The 23,692-nt window shown below is 43.0% G+C and overlaps 1 protein-coding gene across 6 annotated transcripts in view; it reads right to left on the bottom strand.

Moving 5' to 3' along the window:
* The window catches only part of TNIK (TRAF2 and NCK interacting kinase), a 302,103-nt gene that overhangs the window by 51,428 nt on the left and 226,983 nt on the right, over positions 1-23,692 (bottom strand). For 2 of the 6 annotated variants that reach the window (XM_074963569.1, XM_074963575.1), the window contains exons 13-17: positions 16,381-16,491; positions 15,033-15,119; positions 13,058-13,255; positions 3,183-3,347; positions 932-1,171 (exon numbers count right to left, since the gene is read on the bottom strand). In XM_074963569.1, coding sequence (XP_074819670.1) covers positions 932-1,171; positions 3,183-3,347; positions 13,058-13,255; positions 15,033-15,119; positions 16,381-16,491 — 801 coding nt within the window. The remainder of the gene's footprint in view (positions 1-931; positions 1,172-3,182; positions 3,348-13,057; positions 13,256-15,032; positions 15,120-16,380; positions 16,492-23,692) is intronic. The other 4 variants (XM_074963570.1, XM_074963574.1, XM_074963571.1 and 1 more) reach the window with 4 other exon arrangements.

Genomic DNA, 23,692 nt, shown 5'->3' with positions numbered 1-23,692 from the left:
ACTCTCCTCTCAGATAAGCACTAATGGATCCTCTCAATAAGATGGTTGCCAAAAGTGTAAACAGTATTATGTGCGGACACAATACATCATGGCTCCCATACATAAATAGCAGATTCTTTATTTTAAAATGCAAGTTGCTTATTTGCTGGAGCACAGCAAAACTGCATTTAAATCATGGAAAAATACTGTTTACTTTAATGTCTCTAATCAATTTGCAATACCTTTCTCTTTGTATATATGCTCCTGAGCTTAGAGCTGATTCCATTTCAGGAAAATTTTTAACAGTAAAGTTATAATTCATTCCCTCCCCCAATCCCTTGCAAAAAAGCTTAGGAACAATGCAACTGAAATACTGTAACAGAAGAGCCTTAATTAAAGAGGTACTGCCAGATGCTGCCGTAATGTCATTGAAGGTATAAAGCTGCTGGAGCCCTTACAAATCTTCCATCAGGTATTGATTACAACTGGAGGCAGGACACTGAACTAGAAGGACCAAAGGTCTGAGTATGACAAATTTTATGTTCCTAAATTATTCAATTTAAGCAGAAAGCATTTTTTTTCCCCCAAGGGAAAATAGATGTAGATTTGTTCTGGATTCAGCCTGGGCTTGAGAATTTTCTTTGCAGTGTATCACAAGACTTACACACATATAGTGGTAATAGGAAAAAAACCTGCATACCAGCTGAGGGCCAAACCTGCAAACTGCTGAACATCTCTGAAGTCCTGAGCACCCTCGTGCTTACAATTATGCAGGAGATGCTCAGCACTGCACAGGACCAGTCCCTGAATTTAACAGGATGTGAACTCCACCGGTTCAGAAAGAAGCCCCAAAAGTCTGTCCCCTGCATTGCAGCGCTGAGCAGTGCTGAGGGGATGAGCTCTGAGATTGCCTCTTTCAAGCTTTCGATGTTAGGAGCAATACAAATGTTACCTTTGGTGGAACGTCCTCCTCCTGTCGTAACCAAGAACTTCGGTCAAACTTTTCAACACGAGGGGGGAGAGGAGGGTTTTCTGAGGTGGGGTCCGAGTTCTGCCTTGGCATCTCAGTGCGGTGAGAGGTCACCGTCAGAGCCTCCTGAAACCCAGCCATTCCCTTTGCGGGTTGTTCGTGCAGTGACTGAGAGCCAGACAAGGAGGTTCCTTGGGATTTCACACTGACCAGATGTGGAATCTAAGCACCAAGCCAAAACAAAACCATCAGCATAAAATGTTTTAAAAAAAAATTGAAAAAATCTCAATAGTTCTAATGTATTTTTAAAAAAAAACACCTAGGTTTGAAATCTGCACTGTGTTTTGGTTTCAGGTCTTTCTGGCTTCTTACACAAACTCCATACGAAAACGTTCTTAAAAGAACATTAAGTTTGCACAGTTCAGCATTCTAAAGTCATGAAATGCCAAAGTTAGGGTTGCACATGTAACTTTACTCTGACTACTTTTGCATATGCATGATGATAGTCTTCATATACATGATCACATATTATTTCTCAAATAATACAATATAAATATATCATGTATTTTTTTCTATAACCTCAAATACACAAGGAAGCATAATTAAGGTTGCATGAGAAACCTTAACTTGGCATTCCTGATTTTTTAAGTTCTTAGCCATAAAACTTTAACATTACCCTAATGATTTTGGTATGAAATTTCCTAGAGTTTTTAATTAAAAAAAAGAAAGAAAGAAAGAAAAAATGATGGAAAAAATAAATGCAAAGAAACAGCTTCAGTCTCCAGAAAGTCTGAAGCACTGATGGCTTTAAAAAACAACAAAAAAGCAATAATGGTGTGAATCTCCACAGTCTGGCTAGATAGCATCCTGTCCAATAGACCTAAGGACTCTCTCTCTTGCAAGTCTTAGGAGTGCAACAGTTAGGATGGCACTTGCACCTCATCCATCCGAGAATGCCTAGGTTACATCAGGTCACAGCTGCTTCCCAAAAACCTTATAAAATCTGCAAGTGGCCTTGCTAAACCCCTTCACACTTACAGGACCTGGAGGGATTTAGCCAAGGGCTCCTCTGAAAAAGCATAAAATGGAATCCTCTATTACCAGTGTAAATAACAAATTTACACACATATTTATATGGGGTTTTGTGCGTGAAATGATAAAGTCTTTCAATAACATATTAGTAATGAAAAATTGAATGCCAGTCACTGACAATTAATGCCAGTCACTTTTTTAAAAAAGCATAAAGTTGGAAACTTTTAAAGGAGGCAAGCGAAGTATATTTAATTTCTGTCAGTGAAAAGACTGAGGTGAGATGGGATGTTTATTGTTTGTTTAATTCTGGACTCCAGCTGAAAAAATAAAAGTATGCTGCAGGGCCTTCCTCACATAGCAAGTAAAAGTTCACGTTGCACTGCTGACTCACCAGGTGGTACGAAAGACTTTAGCAGAGGCAAATACCGGAATGCGGATGGAGTTCAGTTAATTTGTGGATTTTCCTGTAGAAACCACATACAAACTTGGGGCAAAGATTTTATATCCAGGGCTGGCAGCAGACACACCCCTGGAGCCCTCACTCCACAGGAGTTGTGCCTGCTTTTCTGGGGCAGAACTGGGCCCGGTCGCTATACCCTTACGATGTCTTGTGAAAGTGTATATTTGGAACTTGTGGTTGGGTTTTTCCAGATGTATGACTGCGACTGATGTTAACTGAATGTTTAAAAAAAATGCTGAAGGAAAAGATGCAAAATCTTTTTCCGATAACCCTAAACACTGAGCCATACTAGGCTTATTGTACCAGGCTCTGCAGTTTCACTTTGGATAAAAAGGGTCCCATCAGAAACAAAGGAACTGTCATACTGGAGCAGACCAATGGTTCACCTAAGTCCTTTAACTTGTCTCCAACAGCAGCCAATACCTGATGCTTCAAAGGAAGGAAAAAAACATCATAACGTACCTAACAGTGCTAAGTTATACTATGGAGGGGAGAAGAAACCTTGTCTTCAACTAATGATCATACTATACTTGGCAGCATGAGAGCTGTAATCCTTTTATTTTTATTCCATGTAGTGTAAATGCAGATGCTGCTCTTATTCACAAACAAATCTAGAGCTGAGAAACCCATGTGTTAAGAAATTCTTTCCTTTTAATCCACAAATGTTGTGATTCTCTTACCAGAACCACCAGCCTCCTGATGTAATTAAACTTGCAGGGACCTAGGACCAAAGTACCATACCTGTGGATCCACTGGTCTGAGCATGGGTGGTGTCCGAGCTGGCTGCACGCCACTAATGCTAAAGGACTCTGAACGAGGAGGCAGGTTTGGATCAGATATCCTGTTAGCCACTTTGTGAGGCATTGCTGGGGAGCTTTGCCGGTTGAGTCGAGAACGTTCCTCTACCTGAAGCAACACAACAGGAGAATCAATGAACACAAGTTGTTTCACTTCCCCGCAATTCTACACCCAAGTCACCTGTATAGCCATTTTCCTGTATTTCTAATCAGTACATTGTTTCATGCACCTCTTTTATACCCATTAACACTGAGCAGCAGATGCTTGGATTCAATAAGGACTTCCATATTAGGGCAAACTTGAAAAGGAAAATGTTTAACCAATGTTCCCTTTTCTGCATTTCCTTGCTATCAATGCAGATCAGTGGGGTGAAAAGTGGCAATTTCAGAAGTGGTAATTTTGGAGCTCCAGACAAAAGGAGGCTGGGAGTGGGGTGGGGGATGCTGGAAGCTGCCTAACCTCCCAGTGGGCTGCAACAGAGCACACCCAGCAGGAAACTATAGACAGAAGTGGGCATTGCAGCTGAGTCAGAAAGAAAGAAGAAAGAAAGATGGAAAGAAAGACGACATGCAGAGAGGGTGGGTGGGGTGAAGAAGAGGTAGAAAAGAAAAGGTGCCAAAAAAAGAAGCTAAATTGGCATGGCGAGGGAGATCTGCCTTTGAAAATAAATCCAATCTAGAGAAAATGTAATGTGTGCACTGTCCCTTCTCTCTGTCCTTTCCATATTTTGGTCTAGTCAGCTGATTCTTTCCCCCTCCTCTTCCCACTTCTTAACCTCGTTCTTCTGAAGGCACCAGCTCCTCGACACTGACTAGGGTCTCTATTTCTGGCAGGACAGATTTCCTACCTCTCTCTTCTGTTTTCCCTTTCTCATCTACTTTCTCTCTTGTGCTGCTTCCATGCTGCAGTTTTCTCCATCCCTTGGTCTACTTCTCTTTGCCACCTTTCTTTTACCTATCTTACTCTTCTTTTCCTTTCTCTCTCTAGACTCCTTCCCCCCTCCGGGGTCTACCTTTCAGACCCCAGTTGGTTTCTGTAGCACAAGCAGAGCACAGAGCGGAGCTGCTGGACAGTCTGGAAGCAGCAGAAGAAAACTCTCAACATTGTAGGCAATATTAGTGGGAAACATAGTGGTGCTGTTCTCAGGAGAGGTAAAATAACAATAAGACTAAAAAAGGATCTTCCCAGAAGCCATTAGTTCTTCGTCTGCCACTTTATACTTGAGTCTCATTTGGGTCGAAGTTCTGAGGTTGGCCAATGTGATACCAGTGGAGCATCATTCTGCCTCATGAATAAGCATCCAAATTCTGAACCAGCCCCACTCTGTTTTTTGCCAATTTGAGAAAGCAGGTTGTTTAAAGTCAGTGGAGCTGTACCAGCCCACACCCACCGAGAACTTGGCCCTCTACATACAAATGTCTTCCCCAGTATACAAGTCCTTTTTTGATTTTAACAGAATCAAACTCATGCGAAACCCAACAGTGTATCCCTTCCCCAGAGCCTAAACTGAACTGTTTGCTTGGAGTCTCTCCAAATGTAGTTCAGTGATAGTTTCGCAACTGTTAGCCAGACCAAACCCAATTTTCATTTCATTGTGTATTTGAAATGCCTTGGTACTGATTTGAACAACCCTTTCAAAGTGGCTATACAGGTTACAGACAGTTTTACACTTGCCTTGAAAGCAGTCCCTCAACCCTGCCAAAGCTTACTGCAGGCAGAACCTGGCATTACTGCAAGAGATTATAATTGGACAAGAATATGTATTTTTGCAACATGTTACAACAGCAGTCATTTGACTGTTGTGTTTGCAAAATCTGAGACCATAAATTGATCACATGATCAGGAAATCTCGCAGTGGCAGTTCCAACCCCTGAAAGATGAGAAAGACCCATAAAAACAGCAATAGGCAATGGAGGACCCAGGCATGCAAAAACACCCTCCTCCTTCAAATATATTAGGCTAGTGGATGTCTTGAGGAATCCAAGTTACCAGGCAGACAATATGGTAAATGAATTTTCAAGACACCAATAGACAACTTATATTACACACATTTCCTTTTAAATCTGAAAGGGAAAACAAAGATTCAAGAGGGCATTTCCAGCAGATGAATCTGAAGAAGAGAAGCTCTAAGGGTTAAGATCCCAGCGCAAATGTTCTGCAGTGCATTCCCACTGAAAGAAATGTCCTTACCTTCAATACTGAAAAAACACCGGGAATGCTTTTGTTAGATTTGAAAGAAACAATGAACGTGGCAGCAAGAAGGTGGTTTGTTTTGTTCTGAAATTAATAAATCCAGCACCTAAGTCCTCCGTTGTGGACAACAGGTGTGTTGCTAATCCAGAAATGAAAAAAAAATCCAGTTGCTTTCAGCTCATCCAGATGGAAATACAATTGTTTCAGCCAATCCAGATATAAATGCAATGCATGTGTTATTGAAATCAGATTGTACAAAGAGCAAATTAGTGTGTGCATAAGCTTGTGTTGGAAATCAGCTTCTAAAATAAAAAAATGTACATGTATATGTGAAAGGAATAATCATTAACTCTTCTTCAAGTAAGAAATGGATCATAAAATTCTTCCAGGAGCCTTTAAGTTGATACAAATGAACCATTCACTCTGAAGTTGGGGTCTCAGAGAGACTAATATGGCAAACCCAAAATTAGGAAGTAGACTTTCTAAAGGACACGGTTTTTCTCCTAAGAATGTAAGGCCTGTGAAGAATTTTTTAGATCATGAATGACCAGCTAGCATATCTAAAGGTCTAAACAGAACAACTATACTTTCCCCTCCTGCATTCACTTTCAGTGGCAGTTTTGAGGTCAGTTTATAAGCTCCAGCAGAGAAGACTTAGCTGCGTATACAAGGACAGAAGGGATAGCTGAGAGAGAAACAGCATTTCTTTTGGACAAGGATGCATCTGCATAAATACTAGGATACAGTCCAGTCAGTGACAGCCTCATTTCAATCTGCCTCAAAGGAGTTCCAGTAAATCTGCCTATTATTCAAGCTCAGGCACTAACAACAGCAGCCAAGGCTGATGAAACTGGAGTCCCCCAGCCAACTTCTGGAGCTCATTGACAGAGTGGCAAACGAGAATATGCAGCTGATTACAGAATATTTCACAGCGAATGTGGAGGAATAGGTGGCAGAGTAATGTAATGGGGAGGTATGTGTCAGAGACCAGGACGTAGGTGGTTGTCCTCAATGGGCAGAACAGGAATCAGGGTTAGTGGTTAGAGCATGTGTCAACAGCCAGGAGCAGGAGCCCAAAGTCAGAGCTGGAGTCAGAGGCCAGAGCCCAAGCCAGAAATCAGAGCCGAGGGTCAGGACCAGGTTCCTTGGAGCGAGGCAAGGCAGGAGCAGGGCTGGAACAAGCAAGCACAGGAGCTATTGGAGCTGTGGGAGAATGCTTCGAGCAACCGAAGAACTGCAGCTGGGCTTAAGAGTTGGTCTGCTGACTCTTCCAACTAATCAGGCAGCTTCTGGGAAGACAGCCACGCCTTGTCCCCTATGGCCAGATTAGAAACAGCCTGACAGTCTTAATCTGCATAGTGTTTATAGGCTTCTTTGGTGGATTGCAAGTGTTCCTTCAGCTCCCCATGCACCCGATGTAAATGGGAAACTAAATCAACAGCAGCCAATTCTGGGCGGCTCATGGCTAGGTCTCGGTGTAAGCAGGCGTGAAAGCCATCGTTTGCAAATAACGGGCTGTGTGGGGTCGAGTTGTGGATCGCATTGTTATATGTGAATTCGGCATAGCACAGCAGAGGAAGCCAGTCATCCTGGTGGAAACTCAGAAAGGAGCAGAGATACTGCTCCAGGATTTGATGACTCTCTGCTTGCCCTTTAGTCTGCAGTTAATAGGTGGATGAGCTCAATTCCTGCCAGAATTGGGAGATGAACTGGGGACGCCAGTCTGATAAAATGCCTATCAGTAGCTAAATACATTTCCCAAGAAGAGCCAAGCTGTCTCCTGTGCAGTAAGAACAGTACAGTGTGGGATGAAGTGCGCCATTTTTGTTAAGAGGTCGGTAACAACCTGCATTACGGAGTGCCCCTGGAAGCATGGCAGTTCCACAATGAAATCCATTGATACAGTAGACCAAGGCTGTGGAGGCATGGGCAGAAGCTGGAGGAGACCTAAGGGTCTTGCTTGTGGGTTATTGGGTATGGCATAGAAATTGCGGGACCTTATATAATCCTTGATGTAAACTTGTAGGCCTGGCATCCTGGGCCTGCAAGGTATGAGGGCTCCCATTATCTCCAGGAGAGAGACACTGGTCTTTGAAGAATCCAGGCTCACCATATCAGCTATAGTTCTCTTATTATTTGTGTTGAGATTGCTCAGATTGTCAGAGACTAGGACTTGGGTGGTGTGCCCAGCAGTTAGAACAGGAGTCAGAGGCCAGGTGCCAGAGCTGAAGTCACAAGTAAGGAATTGGAGCCAAGAGTCAGAACTGAAGTCAGATGCCAGATGCCAAACTCAGGAATCTGAGGGTCAAGACCAGGTTACCTGGAGCAAGGCAAAGCTGGGGCCAATGCAGAAGTAGGGCAGGAGGAATGCTGGGAACAAGCAGACACAGGAGCTATTGCAATCACGGGTCAATGTTTTGAGCAGCTGCTGGACTGCTGCTGGGCTAAAGACCCAGTCTGTTGACTCTTCCAACCAATCATGCAGCCTACTACAGACCAGCGCTCTCATTAGGTTGCCCAGAGACCAGCTCTGCTGCAGGCCATGCTTCCAGACTGGCTGTGTTATGGACCATGATTCCTGACAGTATGGACTGGGAGAGAGGGATGCTCCTTTCTCTGACTACCAACATCTCCTTTCCATACACTGTATGTCAACAGCATAACAGGAGAAGATACACTGAGGCCTCCCCAGTTCATCTCCTCAGTAATCCTACTGATTATATCATTACACAGAGTAAAAATGAAAGTGTTCCCAAGGGCCAAACTCTGCAAGGATCCAATATCAGCTCAATTCACCGGCTGCTTCTTAGATAATGCAAGCTTCACCTCTACTGCAAAAGAACCCCTGGCCACTTCCACATCCCATAGGCAAGATAATCAGAGAAAGGCATCATGTGGAAAGTGATTAATAGTTTGATACAGTATTTCAGTGAAAAAAAGGACAACAAAAGCAAAGTGGGCTGAGGGAAGAGGTGAAATATTAATCTAATATGAATGGCAAAGCATGGCATTCATAGATACAGCTGAGGTGAAAACTGTGCATCGCAGGAGAAGCATTAAACACATGCAAAAGGTCACTTCAAGGCCAGTTCCAGGAAATCTGGGGTCCCTTGGAAGACATTCAACTGAGTCCTCCCAATCCAAGATCCAGCAAGTGGCCACCTTTCCCTCTGCCCCACACTCCTCTGTTAGCTAGGCAAGCTAAGGCTGTGGCTATGGCTACACTAGAGAGCTTACAGTGGCGCAGCTGCCCCAATGCAGCTGTGTCACCGTAAGTTCTCTACTATAGCCATTCTAAACTGATGGGAGAGAGCTCTCCCGTTGACTTAATTAATCTACTTGCAATGAGAGGCGGCAGCTATGCTGGCGATGTGAAATCACACTTGAGCTTCACAGGGTGACTGGATTAGCAGCACAGAGTAGCTGCATTTCCACTGCATTATTAGCTTACTCCTCAACAGCAATCAGGCTCTAGACCATCCCCCTGACAGGCCAGCTAGTTTGAGTTTGAGGCCCAGTTTAATTCCACAGAGATCTGTGGGTGTGGATGGGAGTTGGGTTAAGGGCAATACTTGAGTGATGCTTCAAGCTAACACAGCAAGTGAAGTCAAGTGAAGTCAGCGCCACAGGAAAGGGGAGTAGAATGGGCATGCGTAGAGATTACATGTGTAGAGAGTAGAATTGGTGCGTGTGTGGGCAGTGGGGGTGGGGCATTGGAGGACTATTGGATGAAGGTTTCCTGTGAGGCTGTAGGAAGGAAGAACCCAGACTATGCTTTAGTCAGGGCTGGCATAGAGGCGTTACATTCTAGTTCCCGAGCTGAGGAGACCGATGGTTGTTGGGGGAGGTGATGAATGGGACAGTGGGGACCAGAATTTGCCCCCTCAAGAAAGTATGAAAGACTAGCAGGGAGGCCATGATGTGGGGAGAATTTTCATGTGCCAACCAATATCATGAAAAAATTCCCCAGAAGCTTGATGCCAAGAATGTACAGCATTAAATACAGGAATCATACCCTCCCAAATCACCAAGAATGATCCACTGACACAGCAATTCTGTGTACTGCTACCTCAAGGCTCCAGTTTGAATCTCAAACCTACCCTTTTGCCCCAGAACCTGGTAGGCGTGGGGAGATATACGGAGCAGAAACCTCTTCTCAACAACGAATCCTGCTGACCCCGGGCCTTTTGGGGGCCTTTCTAGCTGAAATATTAATTTTACACATGAAAAGGATATACGGGGGTAAAATAATCATAATTTTGGGTAGGTACTACTCAGACCCTGCACATAAAGTATTTTGGACACTGTATACATTCCTACAGAGAACCACCATTTTGTGAAGCATACATCCTTGAACATTCACGTCCCTCTCCCATCTGAATTGTATCTCTTTAGATGAATATACTTACTGCAGGAATTTCATTTTCTGTTTTTTATTAATATTTTATACCTATTGCTCTTTATAAATAATATAAACAACAAGGAGTGAACAATAGGGCATTTGGAAAGATCTTCCGCCCATAGCTAAAAGCAGTTATCACATTGCTCCTAATAAAACCCAGCTGAGAAAGAAATGTGCAGGGAACAAGATCAAAAGTGGGTAAATGTCTGGCTGTGAAGATATGACTCTGGACTCATTAAAACTGCTGATTTTAACCCAAGAATGATCCCGGAGAAAACAGAGGACTGTCACTACCAATGCTGATATTAATCAATCTAGAAAAGCTTCAGTGCAATATGTCCATGCAATTTGTATAATTTCTAGCATGGCCAAAAACTGGCAGCCAGAACAGCAACAAGCACCAACACAGACTAGCTTGAGAACCAAAAATGGAGTCTGTCAGGTCACAATCTAATGAACACAGGGCGAAAAATTGTGAGCACTGTTGTCCCATGGTTCAAAGCGGCCGGCTACCATAATAAAGGAGACTGGAATGTGATAGCAAAAAACATGTGCTGTATGATTTGAAAGTATGGTTAAGAGGGGAACCTCTGTTGTTTTTATGTCCACAGAAAATGGAAGGTTTAGACTATTTACAGCTAGACTGTACAACCCGCGGTCGTGTTACTCACTCTATAAAAGTAACTCCTCGTGAAGTAAGTGTACTAGTGTAAGTGCTGAGAGAGTTTGGGTTGCACAACCTACCCCTTAAATACAAAATGCTGAGAGGCACTAATGAAAATTTTGTAAATACTGATATTATTTATAAAGATATTGAGCTATCTACGTGTGTATATTTTCTGAAGGCCTAAAATGTGCACTCTAGTTCATTGTATTCCAAAACTACTTCATAGTATATTTTTCCTTTCATTAGAAAATTTACCTGATTATACAGATAAATTAATGATTAACTCTATGAAATTTTGACCATAAATCACTCCTTCCCTATAGTGTGTATTTCAGCAAAAGGCTTAGGGCCAAATTCTGCTGCCCTTACTCATGCTGGGTCATACCTTACGTACCAAGAAATGGGGTGACTCATGGAATCAGATACTACTCACCATGAGTAAGAGTGACAGAGTTAGGCCCTTGTACTGGAACTGATGGCCAAATCTAGCACTGTTCTCCCTCATCCCAACCAAGAGACAACATATTAAGTCTTGACCTTTTTATAGACAGAACTGAAGATAGTAAAATGCCAGAGGCATGTTAGGAATTTAGAACAGTTTATTCAAAGCTGTGCTACTAAAGATGAAATTTCATCCCATTTTCCTGCTTGCTGCCACATATTTCCACCATAGCACAAGCCCAATAGACAGCCCTGATTTTTACAATGCTAAGGAAGCGCTAAGCCCACCGGAAGTTTGGGAAGATGTCACCCACCAGAGGTAGCTCAGAGTTAAGTTGTTCTACATCTCTCAGATCAGGAGTGCTCAATGACAGGAATGTCTTGGTCACAGGCAAATTTACAACACTTTTTCCATTACATACTTGAGGAGAAAGTTTGGGAGAACAATAGGAAGAATTAGAGAATGATCCTGGGGCTACCTGTGAAGACATGCTATTTGGAGCATTTCCCCTGAAAACTTTAGCAGCCTGAATCAGATTGGAATTAAGGGGAAAGGAAAGTAAGTCCACAGAAGATGAACGGGAGTGAGAAGACAAAGGAGCCAAAATGGCTGCATTCCAATGAGAACATTCTGGAGAAAGACCAAGAGATGGAAGGGGAAGCTGATCCACGCTTCTTCCTATTTTCTGTTGCATTTGTGTACGACGGATTCCTGTAGATGGCAGGAGTTCCGGAATACTGTCAAAGGAAGCATGGAGCTTCTTATGAAGGGCTTGAGTCTTTATTTTTCTTAAATTGTGTTCTGGGCTAGAAGCGCTTAGGTCTAGATTATCACACATCAAGTCGATATTGTTTAACGATGGAGTGCTTCTTGAAGGAAATAAGGGACTTGTAGGCATGAGTGAGGGAGCAAATTTTCTTCCCCTGTCTCCATTATGTTCTTTAAAGTCCATTTTCACTCCGTTACTAGGCAAATGTGAATTTATTCCTTTTGAAACATGAAGAGAAGAAACACATGTGACCTCCAATCCTGATTTCCTAACAGGACTACATCCTTGAGAGCGAGACCCTTTGAGGGATATCACACCATCATTCTTTTTTGATCGCTCTTGATGCCCAAGTCTAATTTGAGAATGTGCCCAGATAGCTTCTTCTCCCTTCTGGGTGCATTGCTGTACCTGGGGTCTTGATTTAGAAATCTTAATAATTGGTGGAACCTGTCTTGGCTTAGCAGAGACTAATGGCTTCACTTTCCGAGGATCTAATGCTTGTAGGTATTGCAGATTTGGTTTAGTTGAGGGTTGTGCCTTGGAAAGATTAGAAGAAGGCTTAATGTTGGATTGTGATGCTACATCTTTGCCAGTAATGACGGGTGCCAAGTGTCTGGCAACAGATGAGTGAGTCTGCTTAGCTGGGAGAACAGGCGAGTTATTAAGATATCGTTGTTGTACCTGGGAGTAGAATTACAAAATTATACTATTAAAACACACTATTCTAGGACAAACAGTAATAATGGACAGTGTTCTTTCTGGGTAACAAAATATCTCTGGGGAAGGGGAAAGGAATGCATCTGATCCAGAGACTGCACTGCATGCTTGCCTCTCGTTCAATACTGGTCAGTAAAATTATATCTAGTATTCACATCTTAGTTTTAAAATAAGCATGAACAGATGCTGTTCCCTGTTTTTGCATTAATAAAAAAGCAACAGAGACTGTGTTCCTGAAAAGCACAAAACAACAATAGCTGTATAGGACAGTTGGTACCATATAATTTCTACAACAGGAAGAAACACCCTTCCAGTGCATATCACCAGCAGCTTCGAGTTCAGTACTCAACTAGAATGTGAACAGTGTACAGGAATCCACTTCAGAGCAACTGAATTGCACTGGACCACTTTTCATCCAGCAGCTCTCACCATAATAATAATGACAGCAGAGAGGAGAGCATCACGCTCTTAGTCTCAGCCTGGTTTCAGGAATCCTCAACAGTAATTGAACCACAAAGTAAACAAGACTTTCAAACAGAACTACATCCCATCCCGGCTCTCCATTTATAAGGGGTAACTTTGTGGGGACAAACAAGGATCTGGCACAAATGGACTCAGTCTCTCCTACCTCCTTGGCCCAAGCTGGCTTCTCACTTGCATTCATTCCCTCCTTGTAATGGTACAGTGGCTTCTTCTCTGCTGGCCTCTGGTCTTGCCGTTGCTGCTGCTGTTGCTGCAGGGAGACCAGGTAGTCTCGCTCCTGTTGAAGTTGCCTCTGCAGCCTCTCCGCTTGTCTCTGCTCCTCTAACTGTTTGCGCTTATACTCCTACCCAAGGAAAACACCATCGTAACATGGGTGTGAGAAGCTGTACAGATATAGTCAGGCTAGCGTGTGAGCGATCAGATATTTATCAGTTTGGTGAAAAATAAACCCAAACAAATAGCATGGCTTAGCCCTACAAAGCCAATCAGTTCTTAAGCCTGTGGAGGCCCAGTGAAGGAGTAAACCATAAAGAAACCTGGAGAGAGACATATTCTAAGAGCCAGAACCAAAAAATCCTGAGAGTTTTAATTCCAGCTTTGACACACTTTGGCAAGTTAGGCTCTCTGCCTCTGCTTCCCATATGGAAACTAGGGATGCTAATATTCTTAACAGGGGCACTGTAGAAATCAATTACTTAGGGCCAGATTTGGACCCCTTGCTCACACAGGGGAGCAGCTGCTTGCACAAGTAGTTCCACCGAGGCCAATTAGTCTGAGCAATCATTCCCCACTGGAGGAATGGGATTCTGGCCTTTCATGGTTATAAAGAAGTTTGGAAATGAAGGTCCCCATCAAGACCTTGTACATGCAGCTCCAGGGCTGCCAACATAGTCACTCACCTCCTCTTATGCCAGGGTTAAATTTGGTCCAAGGAGGGCTACATAAGTACTAAGTACATTAACTTCAATCACTGTGGTTGAGATTTTAAAGCCACATTTCAAATGGGAGCTTGGTATCTAAATCCCTTAAACAGCCTGTATGTTCAAAGAATAGAATCAGGTTCACACTGAGTTGACCAAACAGAAATCCATTGAATAAGTTGAGATCCTTGCTGGATTTGTAAATTACAACTGCTTATTGCCAGGTTTTGCAGTGGACCCATCTAGTGAGGTGCTGAGTGCCTTCATTTCATACTGAAGCCACTGGGAGCTGATTGGTACTCAGCAGCTCATACGAGTGGGTGATTGTGGCAAGAACTTGAATTGCAGAGCCAATTAACGGCTCTCTCTGAAGCACTGGGGCTTTTTAAAGGTTTAATTAATAATCATTAATACTTAAGTACCTTTAAAAAGGAGGGATTTGTATGAGTTCCCTCTTTCTCTAAATAAAGCCAGTGGAAACAGAGACCAATAATGAGCTCTGTTTTATTGAAAAGAAAACCATAAATACTGATAAATATAATTCTCACTTTAAACAAACAAACAAAAAGGGCAATTCAGGAGATAATGCAACAAAAAACATGGTCTAAAATGGAAGCAGCATGAGAAGGGAACATAAAATGTTCCTGTCAAGAAAGTAAAACTAATAGATTTCAAATGAAATATGGCTATCAAATCCTGTAAAGCTGAGTGGGTATGCAGAGTACAAGTACATTTCAGTTTGATTGTATTCCAGTACACTGCTAATGGCCTTAAAAATTACTCTGCAATAAACACAGTGGGGCTGAGAAGGGGCCAGCACTTCTAATGAAGCCGAAAGCATGCCAACGTCACAGAGACAGACTAAGTGAGAAAGGAGCTCACAGCAAGGATATCGAATCAGTGAGAGGTCATGGAATTGAGGAAAAAAGATACAAGAATTCAGAGCGCCGCTCCATTTGTATTTATGAAACAAAAAAAACCCAGCATGTTATTCTTAGCAGAGTGGAGTCTTCGAAAATTGTGTGGTTATGAGGCTTATGGGTTTAATTAAATCTGTGCAGCAGGTGACCGTATGCAAGTTACCTACACAGCCCGACTCGTTATACTAGCCATTCAGAGGGCATGGGGACACACAGGCACACACAGACAGGCACACTACAAACAGAAAGCGGGTAAGCAGGGATGTGGTCTCCCCATTACCAGAAGTAGAGCTTGTTCCTGCAGTAACTGCTGCTGCAGGATCTCTAACTGTCTCTGCTCCTCCTCTAACTGTCGCCTGATGTACTCCTGGAGACATGGGCAGCAGGAATTGGGATAGGGGGGTGTGGAAAGAGAGAAAAGAAAAAGAGCCAGTAATTCCACAGAGAAAGGAGCTGCTGCGTGAGGGATAGAAATGGCAGAAACACTAAGGGGCCCTGGCTCAAACACAGAGAGATTCAACTGCAAAAAAAACGCAAAGACAATTAATTTTAAACTGAAAACACTGAGAATTTCACCTGCCTGTAGCTTATTGAAATGACACAAGCTTTACATTCTACTGTATTGAAAAACAATAAAAAGGCACAGCTATAATTTGAGGGCAACATTTTGTTCTGAGTTACTCCAAAGTAAATAAAGATTACCTTCATTACAGACTATGGAGGTACTAGACCAGGGAGCTCCGCTGGTATATTATACGGGCAAAGCATTGGTAGTATAGACAAGTATTCCCAACCTTGAAGTGGCATTGTAAGCCTTAATTAGTTAGGGGACAATCCCTTAAGACCTTGTTCATGGAACACTCCAGTGTAGGAGATGGTAGTTCCAATGAAGTCAATGGGAATTTCACACACGGTTCTTGAACAGGACCAGGTCTTTAGTGCTTATACAGTGTCTTGAAGATGTAAAGCACCTTTGTAAGTTCTGCAGTGTTATTAGAAAAGCTGAAAAAGTTCTATGGCTACTATGAATTATGCAAAATGTTGCTCAATGGGACAGCCTCAGGACTGTGATATACATCGTATTTTCATGAGTGGGGATGAGGGACAAGCGTTAAGCACATCCCATTCTAAAGCTGGCACTGACAAATCAGCACCTCTACTCTTTTTATATATATTCCTCTACTCTTTTTACCCTACTATCCTGAGAAGCCAAGTGTTCTGAGAGCTATAAAGAGGTAAGTTCAGGCAGAGGAGGGACCAGTTTTGTTGGGAACCAAGGTAAAGTACAAGAGACAGTAGTAAACAAAAGCTTTATATAGGGAGCGTGGGAGTGGGAAACTGTATATTAAGTGGCCCAAGAATTGCTGGCCACAGATAGAAGGGAATTAATACAGTGAAAAGCAATAAACACGGGGTTAGCACTTAAGCAATTTACTCTTTAGTGATGAAAGTGATCAAATGTGAGAGTAATAAGTAGATTTGCTTTTAACTTATTAAATGAATTGTAATTTGTTTGCAAAGAACTAAAATATCACAATAGACAATAATCCCAAAGGGAAGCAATTTTGACCTCAGAATTCAGCCTTCGATGTTGGGGACTGATTCACCCAGAATCCTCTGCAGAATACCTGCTCGTGCTCTGCGCGCCTCCTCTCTTCCTCTCGGCGCATCTGCTCCTCATAATGCCGCCTCTGCTCTCTTTCCTGCTGCTTCCTCATCTCCTTCTCTCTTCTCTGCTGCTATGGGTGCAAAAAACCCAGGTAAACTATACAGGTACTTGCAAATGCAAATAAAAAGCAGGCAGAAGTTCTTACAAACGCTACGTCACTTAATAAAAACATTCTTGTCCATGCTTTTCAGAAGCCATTTTACATGGTGAGAGTATGTAAAGGCTGGATTTTCAGAAAGACCTCCAAAACTGGGTGTGAACTTTTTCCACTACCACGTTTGTCCTATGCAAAAAACACGGGGCTCTGTTATCCTCTCAGTTACATGCGTGACTCCCAATGACTTCAACAGATCTTGTGCACGTGTGTAACTGACAGAGTAGCTGGGGCCTGAACATGTAGTACAAATATTAAAAAAGTGACACTGATTGCTGCCAAAATCATGACATTTCAGAGTGCGGCAGAAACACAGGGACAGGATGGAGGCAGAAAGTGTGTGACAGAGCAGGCTGCTGTATTTTGTCAGCGAGCCATAATAAGGCAAACATGTCCTTGGTTGCATACCCAGCCAAAACTGCATGGCAGCTTGGATGTTGCTCGTATTGGCATGAATGGGGTGCTTGGTGAGCTTTGTGTGAGAAGAAATGCTCTTCCAGCTCACTGCCATTTCACAGAAGGGCTGATCTCTGAGCTCTGAAAGGCTAGAGGGATGAGTTTGGCTGTACCACGATCTCTTCTGTATGCTTTGCAGACAACAGCTGCAATTCAGAGGCTGTCTGCATCTGCAACCACACTGGTCACCAACAAAAGAGTTAGACAAAGGCAGTTTAGTGCTGACAGACATCCACCCACAGGCCTCGCCTGAGCAGTGCTGCACACAGGACAAAACAGCACGCAGCTTCATCGAACACAAGGGCACGGCTCCCACCCACTTGCAAAAGAAAACAAATGTAGGGGCCAAATTGCTGCATTTTATAAATAAATAAGAATCATGTGAGGGGCCTGATCCTGAGCCATAAGAGGAGTCTTACTGGAGTGAATGGGACTTCTCACTGAGAAGGTAATGCTTGCCTATTATGCTGGCAGGATCAGACCCCTTGTATGGTCTCTTTTCACCAAGTTATCTTGTTTACTAAGAAAAATAAAGCTTTTAATCAAGTCATTTGAAGATCAAACTGCTTTTTATGTGGAAGATCTGCATGTTTGCAACCTCTTTCCTGAAAATCAATATGGTTTTCTAATTACATGCCACTCAGGTCGTACATGCAGTGCATCTGCAATATCAATCGCGCAAAGGGTGAGATGTGCTGACAACGTGCCCAATGTGCTCCAAGACAGAAATGAAAAAGTGTAAAATAATTAATTAGCAATGGGCTTAACTGGTTCAGCCACCTCCACATACAAAGCTGGATGGCTTTCAGTTTCTGCTGCGCTGTTCAAAATGTATTTCCTAACCTTCTCAACTTGTGCCACTGCTTACTATTTTATCTACTGTACATGTGTCTTTCTACTGGGGGGAAAAGTGCATCTCGCCATACTTACGCTCAAGATTACAGATACCATCACCACTTATATAACATCTTGCTGGGGCACTAGTTCAGTCCTGAATCCAAGGGAAGAGTGCCAGCTACCACCAACTGAAGCATCTGGTTATGCCTTAATTGAGGGGAGTGACTTGTTCAAGTACAGAGTTATGAAGAGTTCACTCAGCTTGAGTTGATCTGGCTGGGGAGGTGACCATGAATCTGAGACTAAATAAGCTTTAGAGTCAAAAAACCTGTTTCTCCTTGCCTTTATACTGGTCTTACTCCAGTGTAACTCCACTGACTTAATCCTGATTTTCATCTGTGCCAGAAGAGATACAGGCCCAAGATATTTGAGCTACCCTGGCAAACAAATAATAGAAAGATGATTGGTGCTGGGCTACTCCGCTCAGAGCAGCATAAAACAAAAATGCTAGACAATGCTGCTTCCACTAGGAGTTTCTTTGGGGCATGACCTATAAGAGAGGGATAGGCTTAGAAACAGGAGCCAAAAGCAATAGACACACCTGTATGTTATCTGCCTATTTTCTATCCACATTATGCGAAAACATCAATTCCATGGATAGTGAGACAGATTGACCACTAGAGGACAGTAGTGTGCAAATATTGGATAACAGGGACCTTGTGAGTCTGGGGGAACTCCATAGGTTCCAGTGTAGTAACAAACACACAGCTGTAATAAGGTGGCAATACACACACACTTCAGGAATTACACACATTTTTTAATCAGACATCTCCACCACTGCAGATACAGTTCCTCAGGGCCCTGTAGTGGCTGGTTAGGTAAGTGATGTTCTGTACTGCAATATATTAGGCAAATCATGTGCATTACAATGGCTCCTATGTAGCTGCTCTGTTTTGGGAAAATAATGGATGTATTAAAAATTGTCATTGTGCACATGCTGTATTTAAGAATTTTAAAAAATGTATCACGTGGTGCAGTACAATAGAGTCATGGTCACTCGGTCACTCTGAAAGGGCCTTTCACCTTAAAGACACCGGTCTCATTAGGTAGGTCTGCACTGCAGTCTTAGGTGTGATGCAGCTTGGGTAGGCACACCCACGCTACCTTTCATCTAGCTACAAGAGCTAAAAATAACAGTGGAGACCTGCTGGAGTAAGTTTCATCGTAGTTAGCAAAGGGAGTAGATACCCAGGGCAACCAGATGGGGTTATACAGTTTACACTGCCACATCTTCATGGCTATTTTTAGCTGTGCTACCTAGATTAAAGCTAGCCTGTGTATGCCTACCTGAGCTGCAACCACACCTGCATCTGCAGTGTAGATATACACTATTAGTGACATGGATGGGGATGGGTATTTGGCTGCATTTTGGGAAAATCTCCCACCGTTATTCTAGTCCCAATGCAGCTCTAATGACATTCCACACAAAGATGGACTACAAGCCGTCAGGAACAGTATCACCGATAATGTCACGGCAAACCTGGTGGCTGAACTTTGTGACTTTGTCCTTACCAACAACTATTTCACATTTGGGGACAATGTATACCTTCAGGTCAGTGGCACTGCTATGGGTACCCGCATGGCCCCACAGTATGCCAACATTTTTATGGCTGACTTAGAACAATGCTTCCTCAGCTCTCATCCCCTAACACACCTACTCTACTTGCGCTGAATTGATGACATCTTCATCATCTGGACCCATGGAAAAGCAGCCCTTGAGGAATTCCACCATGATTTCAACAATTTCCATCCCACCGTCAACCTCAGCCTGGACCAGTCCACACAAGAGATCCACTTCCTGGACGCTACAGTGCTAATAAGTGATGGTCACATTAACACCACCCTATACCGGAAACCTACGGACTGCTACACTTACCTAAATGCCTCTAGCTTTCATCCAGACCACATCACATGATCCATTGTCTACAGCCAAGCTCAAAGATACAACCGCATTTGTTCCAACCCCTCAGACAGAGACAAACACCTACAAGATCTCTATCAAGCGTTCTTACAACTACAATACCCACCTGCTGAAGTGAAGAAACAGATTGTCAGAGCCAGAAGAATACCCAGAAGTCACCTACTCCAGGACAGGCCCAACAAAGAAAGTAACAGAACTCCACTAGCCATCACCTTCAGACCCCAACTAAAACCTCTCCAGCACACCATCAAGGAGCTAAAACCTATACTGAAGGACGATCCCTCACTCCCACAGATCTTGGGAGACAGGTCAGTCCTCACTTACAGACAGCCCCCCAACCTGAAGCAAATACTCACCAGCAACTACACACCACACAACAAAAACACTAACCCTGGAACCTATCCTTGCAACGAAGCCCGTTGCCAACTCTGTCCACATATCTATTCAGGGGACACCATTATAGGGCCTAATCACATCAGCCACACTATCAGAGGCTCGTTCACCTGCACATCTACCAATGTGATATATGCCATCATGTGCCAGCAATGCCCCTCTGCCATGTACATTGGCCAAACTGGACAATCTCTACGTAAAAGAATAAATGGACACAAGTCAGATGTCAAGAATTATAACATTCAAAAACCAGTTGGAGAACACTTCAATCTCCCTGGTCACTCAATTTCAGACCTAAAAGTTGCAATTCTCCAACAAAAAAACTTCAAAAACAGACTCCAATGAGAAAATGCAGAATTGGAACTAATTTGCAAACTGGACACCATTAAATTAGGCTTGAATAAAGACTGGAAGTGGATGGATCGTTACACAAAGTAAAAACTATTTCCCCATGCTAATTTTTCTCCTACTGTTACTCACTCCTTCTTGTCAACTCTTTGAAATGGGCCATCCTGATTATCACTACAAAAGTTTTTTTTCTCCTGCTGATAATAGCCCACCTTAATTGATTAGTCTCGTTACAGTTGGTATGGCAACACCTATTTTTTCATGTACTCTGTGTATATATATCTTCCTACTGTATTTTCCACTGCATGCATCCGATGAAGTAGGTTTTAGCCCACGAGAGCTTATGCCCAAATAAATTTGTTAATCTTTAAGGTGCCACAAGTACTCCCCGTTCTTTTTGCTGATACATACTAACACAGTTACCACTCTGAAACCAGTGGTAGGAAAGTTAGTGTAGGTCGGCCACTGGCATTTTTTATCAGTGTTATTAACCCTGCTCAGAGCAGGAAAATTACATTTTTGTAAAACTATTTACAACTGTAGGGTTCAGAAAACAAAAATGTCACAGTGTAATCATAGTCACATTATCCACGTTTTATTTAATATTTCATCTATGTGTGTGTGTGTGTATATCTTATATATTTGTATCCTTTTTTGACTCCATATGACTTTTTATGTTGTGAAAATCTATACTATAAAATACACAGGACATGGCTGAATGCAGCAGCTGCCATAATTTATGGAAGTTCCTAACTTCTGAGTGCTCAATCTGACACCCTAAAATGTCCTTCTAATGAAAGCTCTCTATCAATGGAGGTAATTGTCATTACATGTGTGCACAGACACACCATATATATTTACACACACACACACACACACACACACACCCTCATGAAAACGCTCTGTATAGAACACACCATTTGACAACTAACTGGATATACTAATCTGAACTTTCAAATAACTACTGAGTGCTAAGCTATAATATTGCACTGTTATTTTAATAACACATCAACAGAATAAAATAAGTAATGCCTGGCTCCTCAGACTGATATGGTGAAACTGAAATATGTTTGGGAATCTAGACTGAGAATACCGAGCTACTGCATGCCTTCCTGCCAGCATGATAGTCATTTGTCAGGTCACATTATGACCGACTGCAGCTAACAGCTGAGTGAATTAAAGGCCATTTCACCATAGATACTATGAATTAGCAGAAGACTCAGTCTCCTGAGGTGCTGGAATTGCTTCAACTCACTGCTCGGCTCCTACAGCCGGCAGGCATTCAGAGACGACCTGGAAGCATGACGGAGTGGGTGAAGATTCCAGCACTGCATTTTTTTCTCATCTACCCCTGCCTGTGCAGCTGCCAATTTCACCGGCTCTGGCTGTGCTGAATCGATGCTGTTGGAATGACTGAAACAGAGGTTCCTCTCAATCAGGGATTCAGAGCGGCAGGAACATGACAGAAAATGGCAGCAAAAGATTAGAAGATGCTTTTTTATTTGTCACCTTTTCTCCTCTATCTGTCCATCTTCTCTTTTTTCCCCCCGCCATGTGATAATGCTTTCCTAAGCCCCAGGTTTATTGTATATGTTCACACGATACAGATCTTTTATTCATCCAAGGCAAGACTACCAATTCACTGTGAGTGTATTTCTATAGCTTCACAGGTGAGGCTACATGCAGCTTTTTAGCAGGACACAATGAGATCCTACTTTATACAGAATTAGAAAGGACAGGTTTGAAATATTGATGGTGGGAGCCACCTGAAGGCAAAGCCACTACTGGGAAGGTCTTCTGAAGCCTGGCATGAAAAGATGGCTTCAGAAGCATAACAGTTCACTCTGCTAAACTAGACACACTTAGGAATAGGAGTATAACTGAGTCATAGAAGGCTAGCACCATGGGACAAACCGCAGGCTAATTCTGAAAGGCAATAATGTTCGTAAGAAGCAGCTCTTGAGAAAAATTCAGCTGCCGCAACCAAATGTAAATATGAGTCACCAGACAGGAAGAAGGGGAACTCCAAGTAACAAATGGAAATGCATATTCTGTGTGGCAGTGTGTTTGCGATATGCTATCACTCTAGGCCACCAGTGAACAAGGAAGCATGCCTGAAATACCATCTCTTTAGATGGGTCAGGCATTTGAACACAGATAGATATTTCCCATTAATGTAGGGGCCTGTTAGGTATTTCCCATTACTGTGAATAAGGGTTTTGTATGCATTGAATGGGAGTTGGAACTTTAGTCTGGGAACATCATGGTTAGCCCATAGGACCCTATTTTCTAAGACAGCCTCCCCACACCAGAAGGCTCAAAGTATAAGCTTTGCAAGCTTTCAAAGACAAAGCAAAGGTAATGGTAAGAGGATGTTAAGTAAAGGTGACTGTTAAGTAAAAGTGAAAGAATTCTGCATGAACTGCACACTTGTCCCAGGTTTTAACTTCATGAAACTAATAATGCAAAGGATAAACCACCACCTGGACATTCTGAGGGCATGAAAACAATGGCCCTGTCTATACCAAGAGTTTTGGTAGTGGTATAGTTAGCAGGTGCAAAACTAGCATAGATGTGTGGCTGCAGCTTGACTGACCCTGTAAGTGGCAGTGGTACCATGTTTCTACATTAAGGGTTTGCATGGATGCAGTTGCATTAGTGAACATTCTCCTAATCCAGGGATCATCAACCTTTGGCACGCAGCCCACCAGGGTAAGCCCCCTGGCGGGCTGGGCCGGTTTGTTTACCTGGCGCGTCCACAGGTTCGTCCGATCGCGGCTCCCACTAGCACGGGCCAAGGGATGTGCTGGCCACCACTTCCCGCAGCCCCCATTGGCCTGGAGCAGTGAACCGCAGCCAGTGGGAGCCACAATCGGCCAAACCTGCGGACAAGGCAGGTAAACAAACCAGCGCAGCCCTCCAGGGGGCTTACCCTGGTGGGCCACGTGCCAAAGGTTGCCGATCCCTGTCCTAATCTATACAAGTCATTTGTTTCTTGCTTCTGCAAAAGAAAATGCCGATGGACAGAGTCATAGCTGGTAGATACCAGCTACCAGGTATAAATCTATCTATGAGTAGGTGACTGCTGGGTTCCTATGCATT

Source organism: Natator depressus, chromosome 9 (genome assembly GCF_965152275.1).
Source record: "Natator depressus isolate rNatDep1 chromosome 9, rNatDep2.hap1, whole genome shotgun sequence".
Lineage (NCBI taxonomy): Eukaryota > Metazoa > Chordata > Testudines > Cheloniidae > Natator > Natator depressus.
Note: the sequence above shows the minus strand (reverse complement) of the source record. Positions and strands in the feature narration are given on the sequence as shown.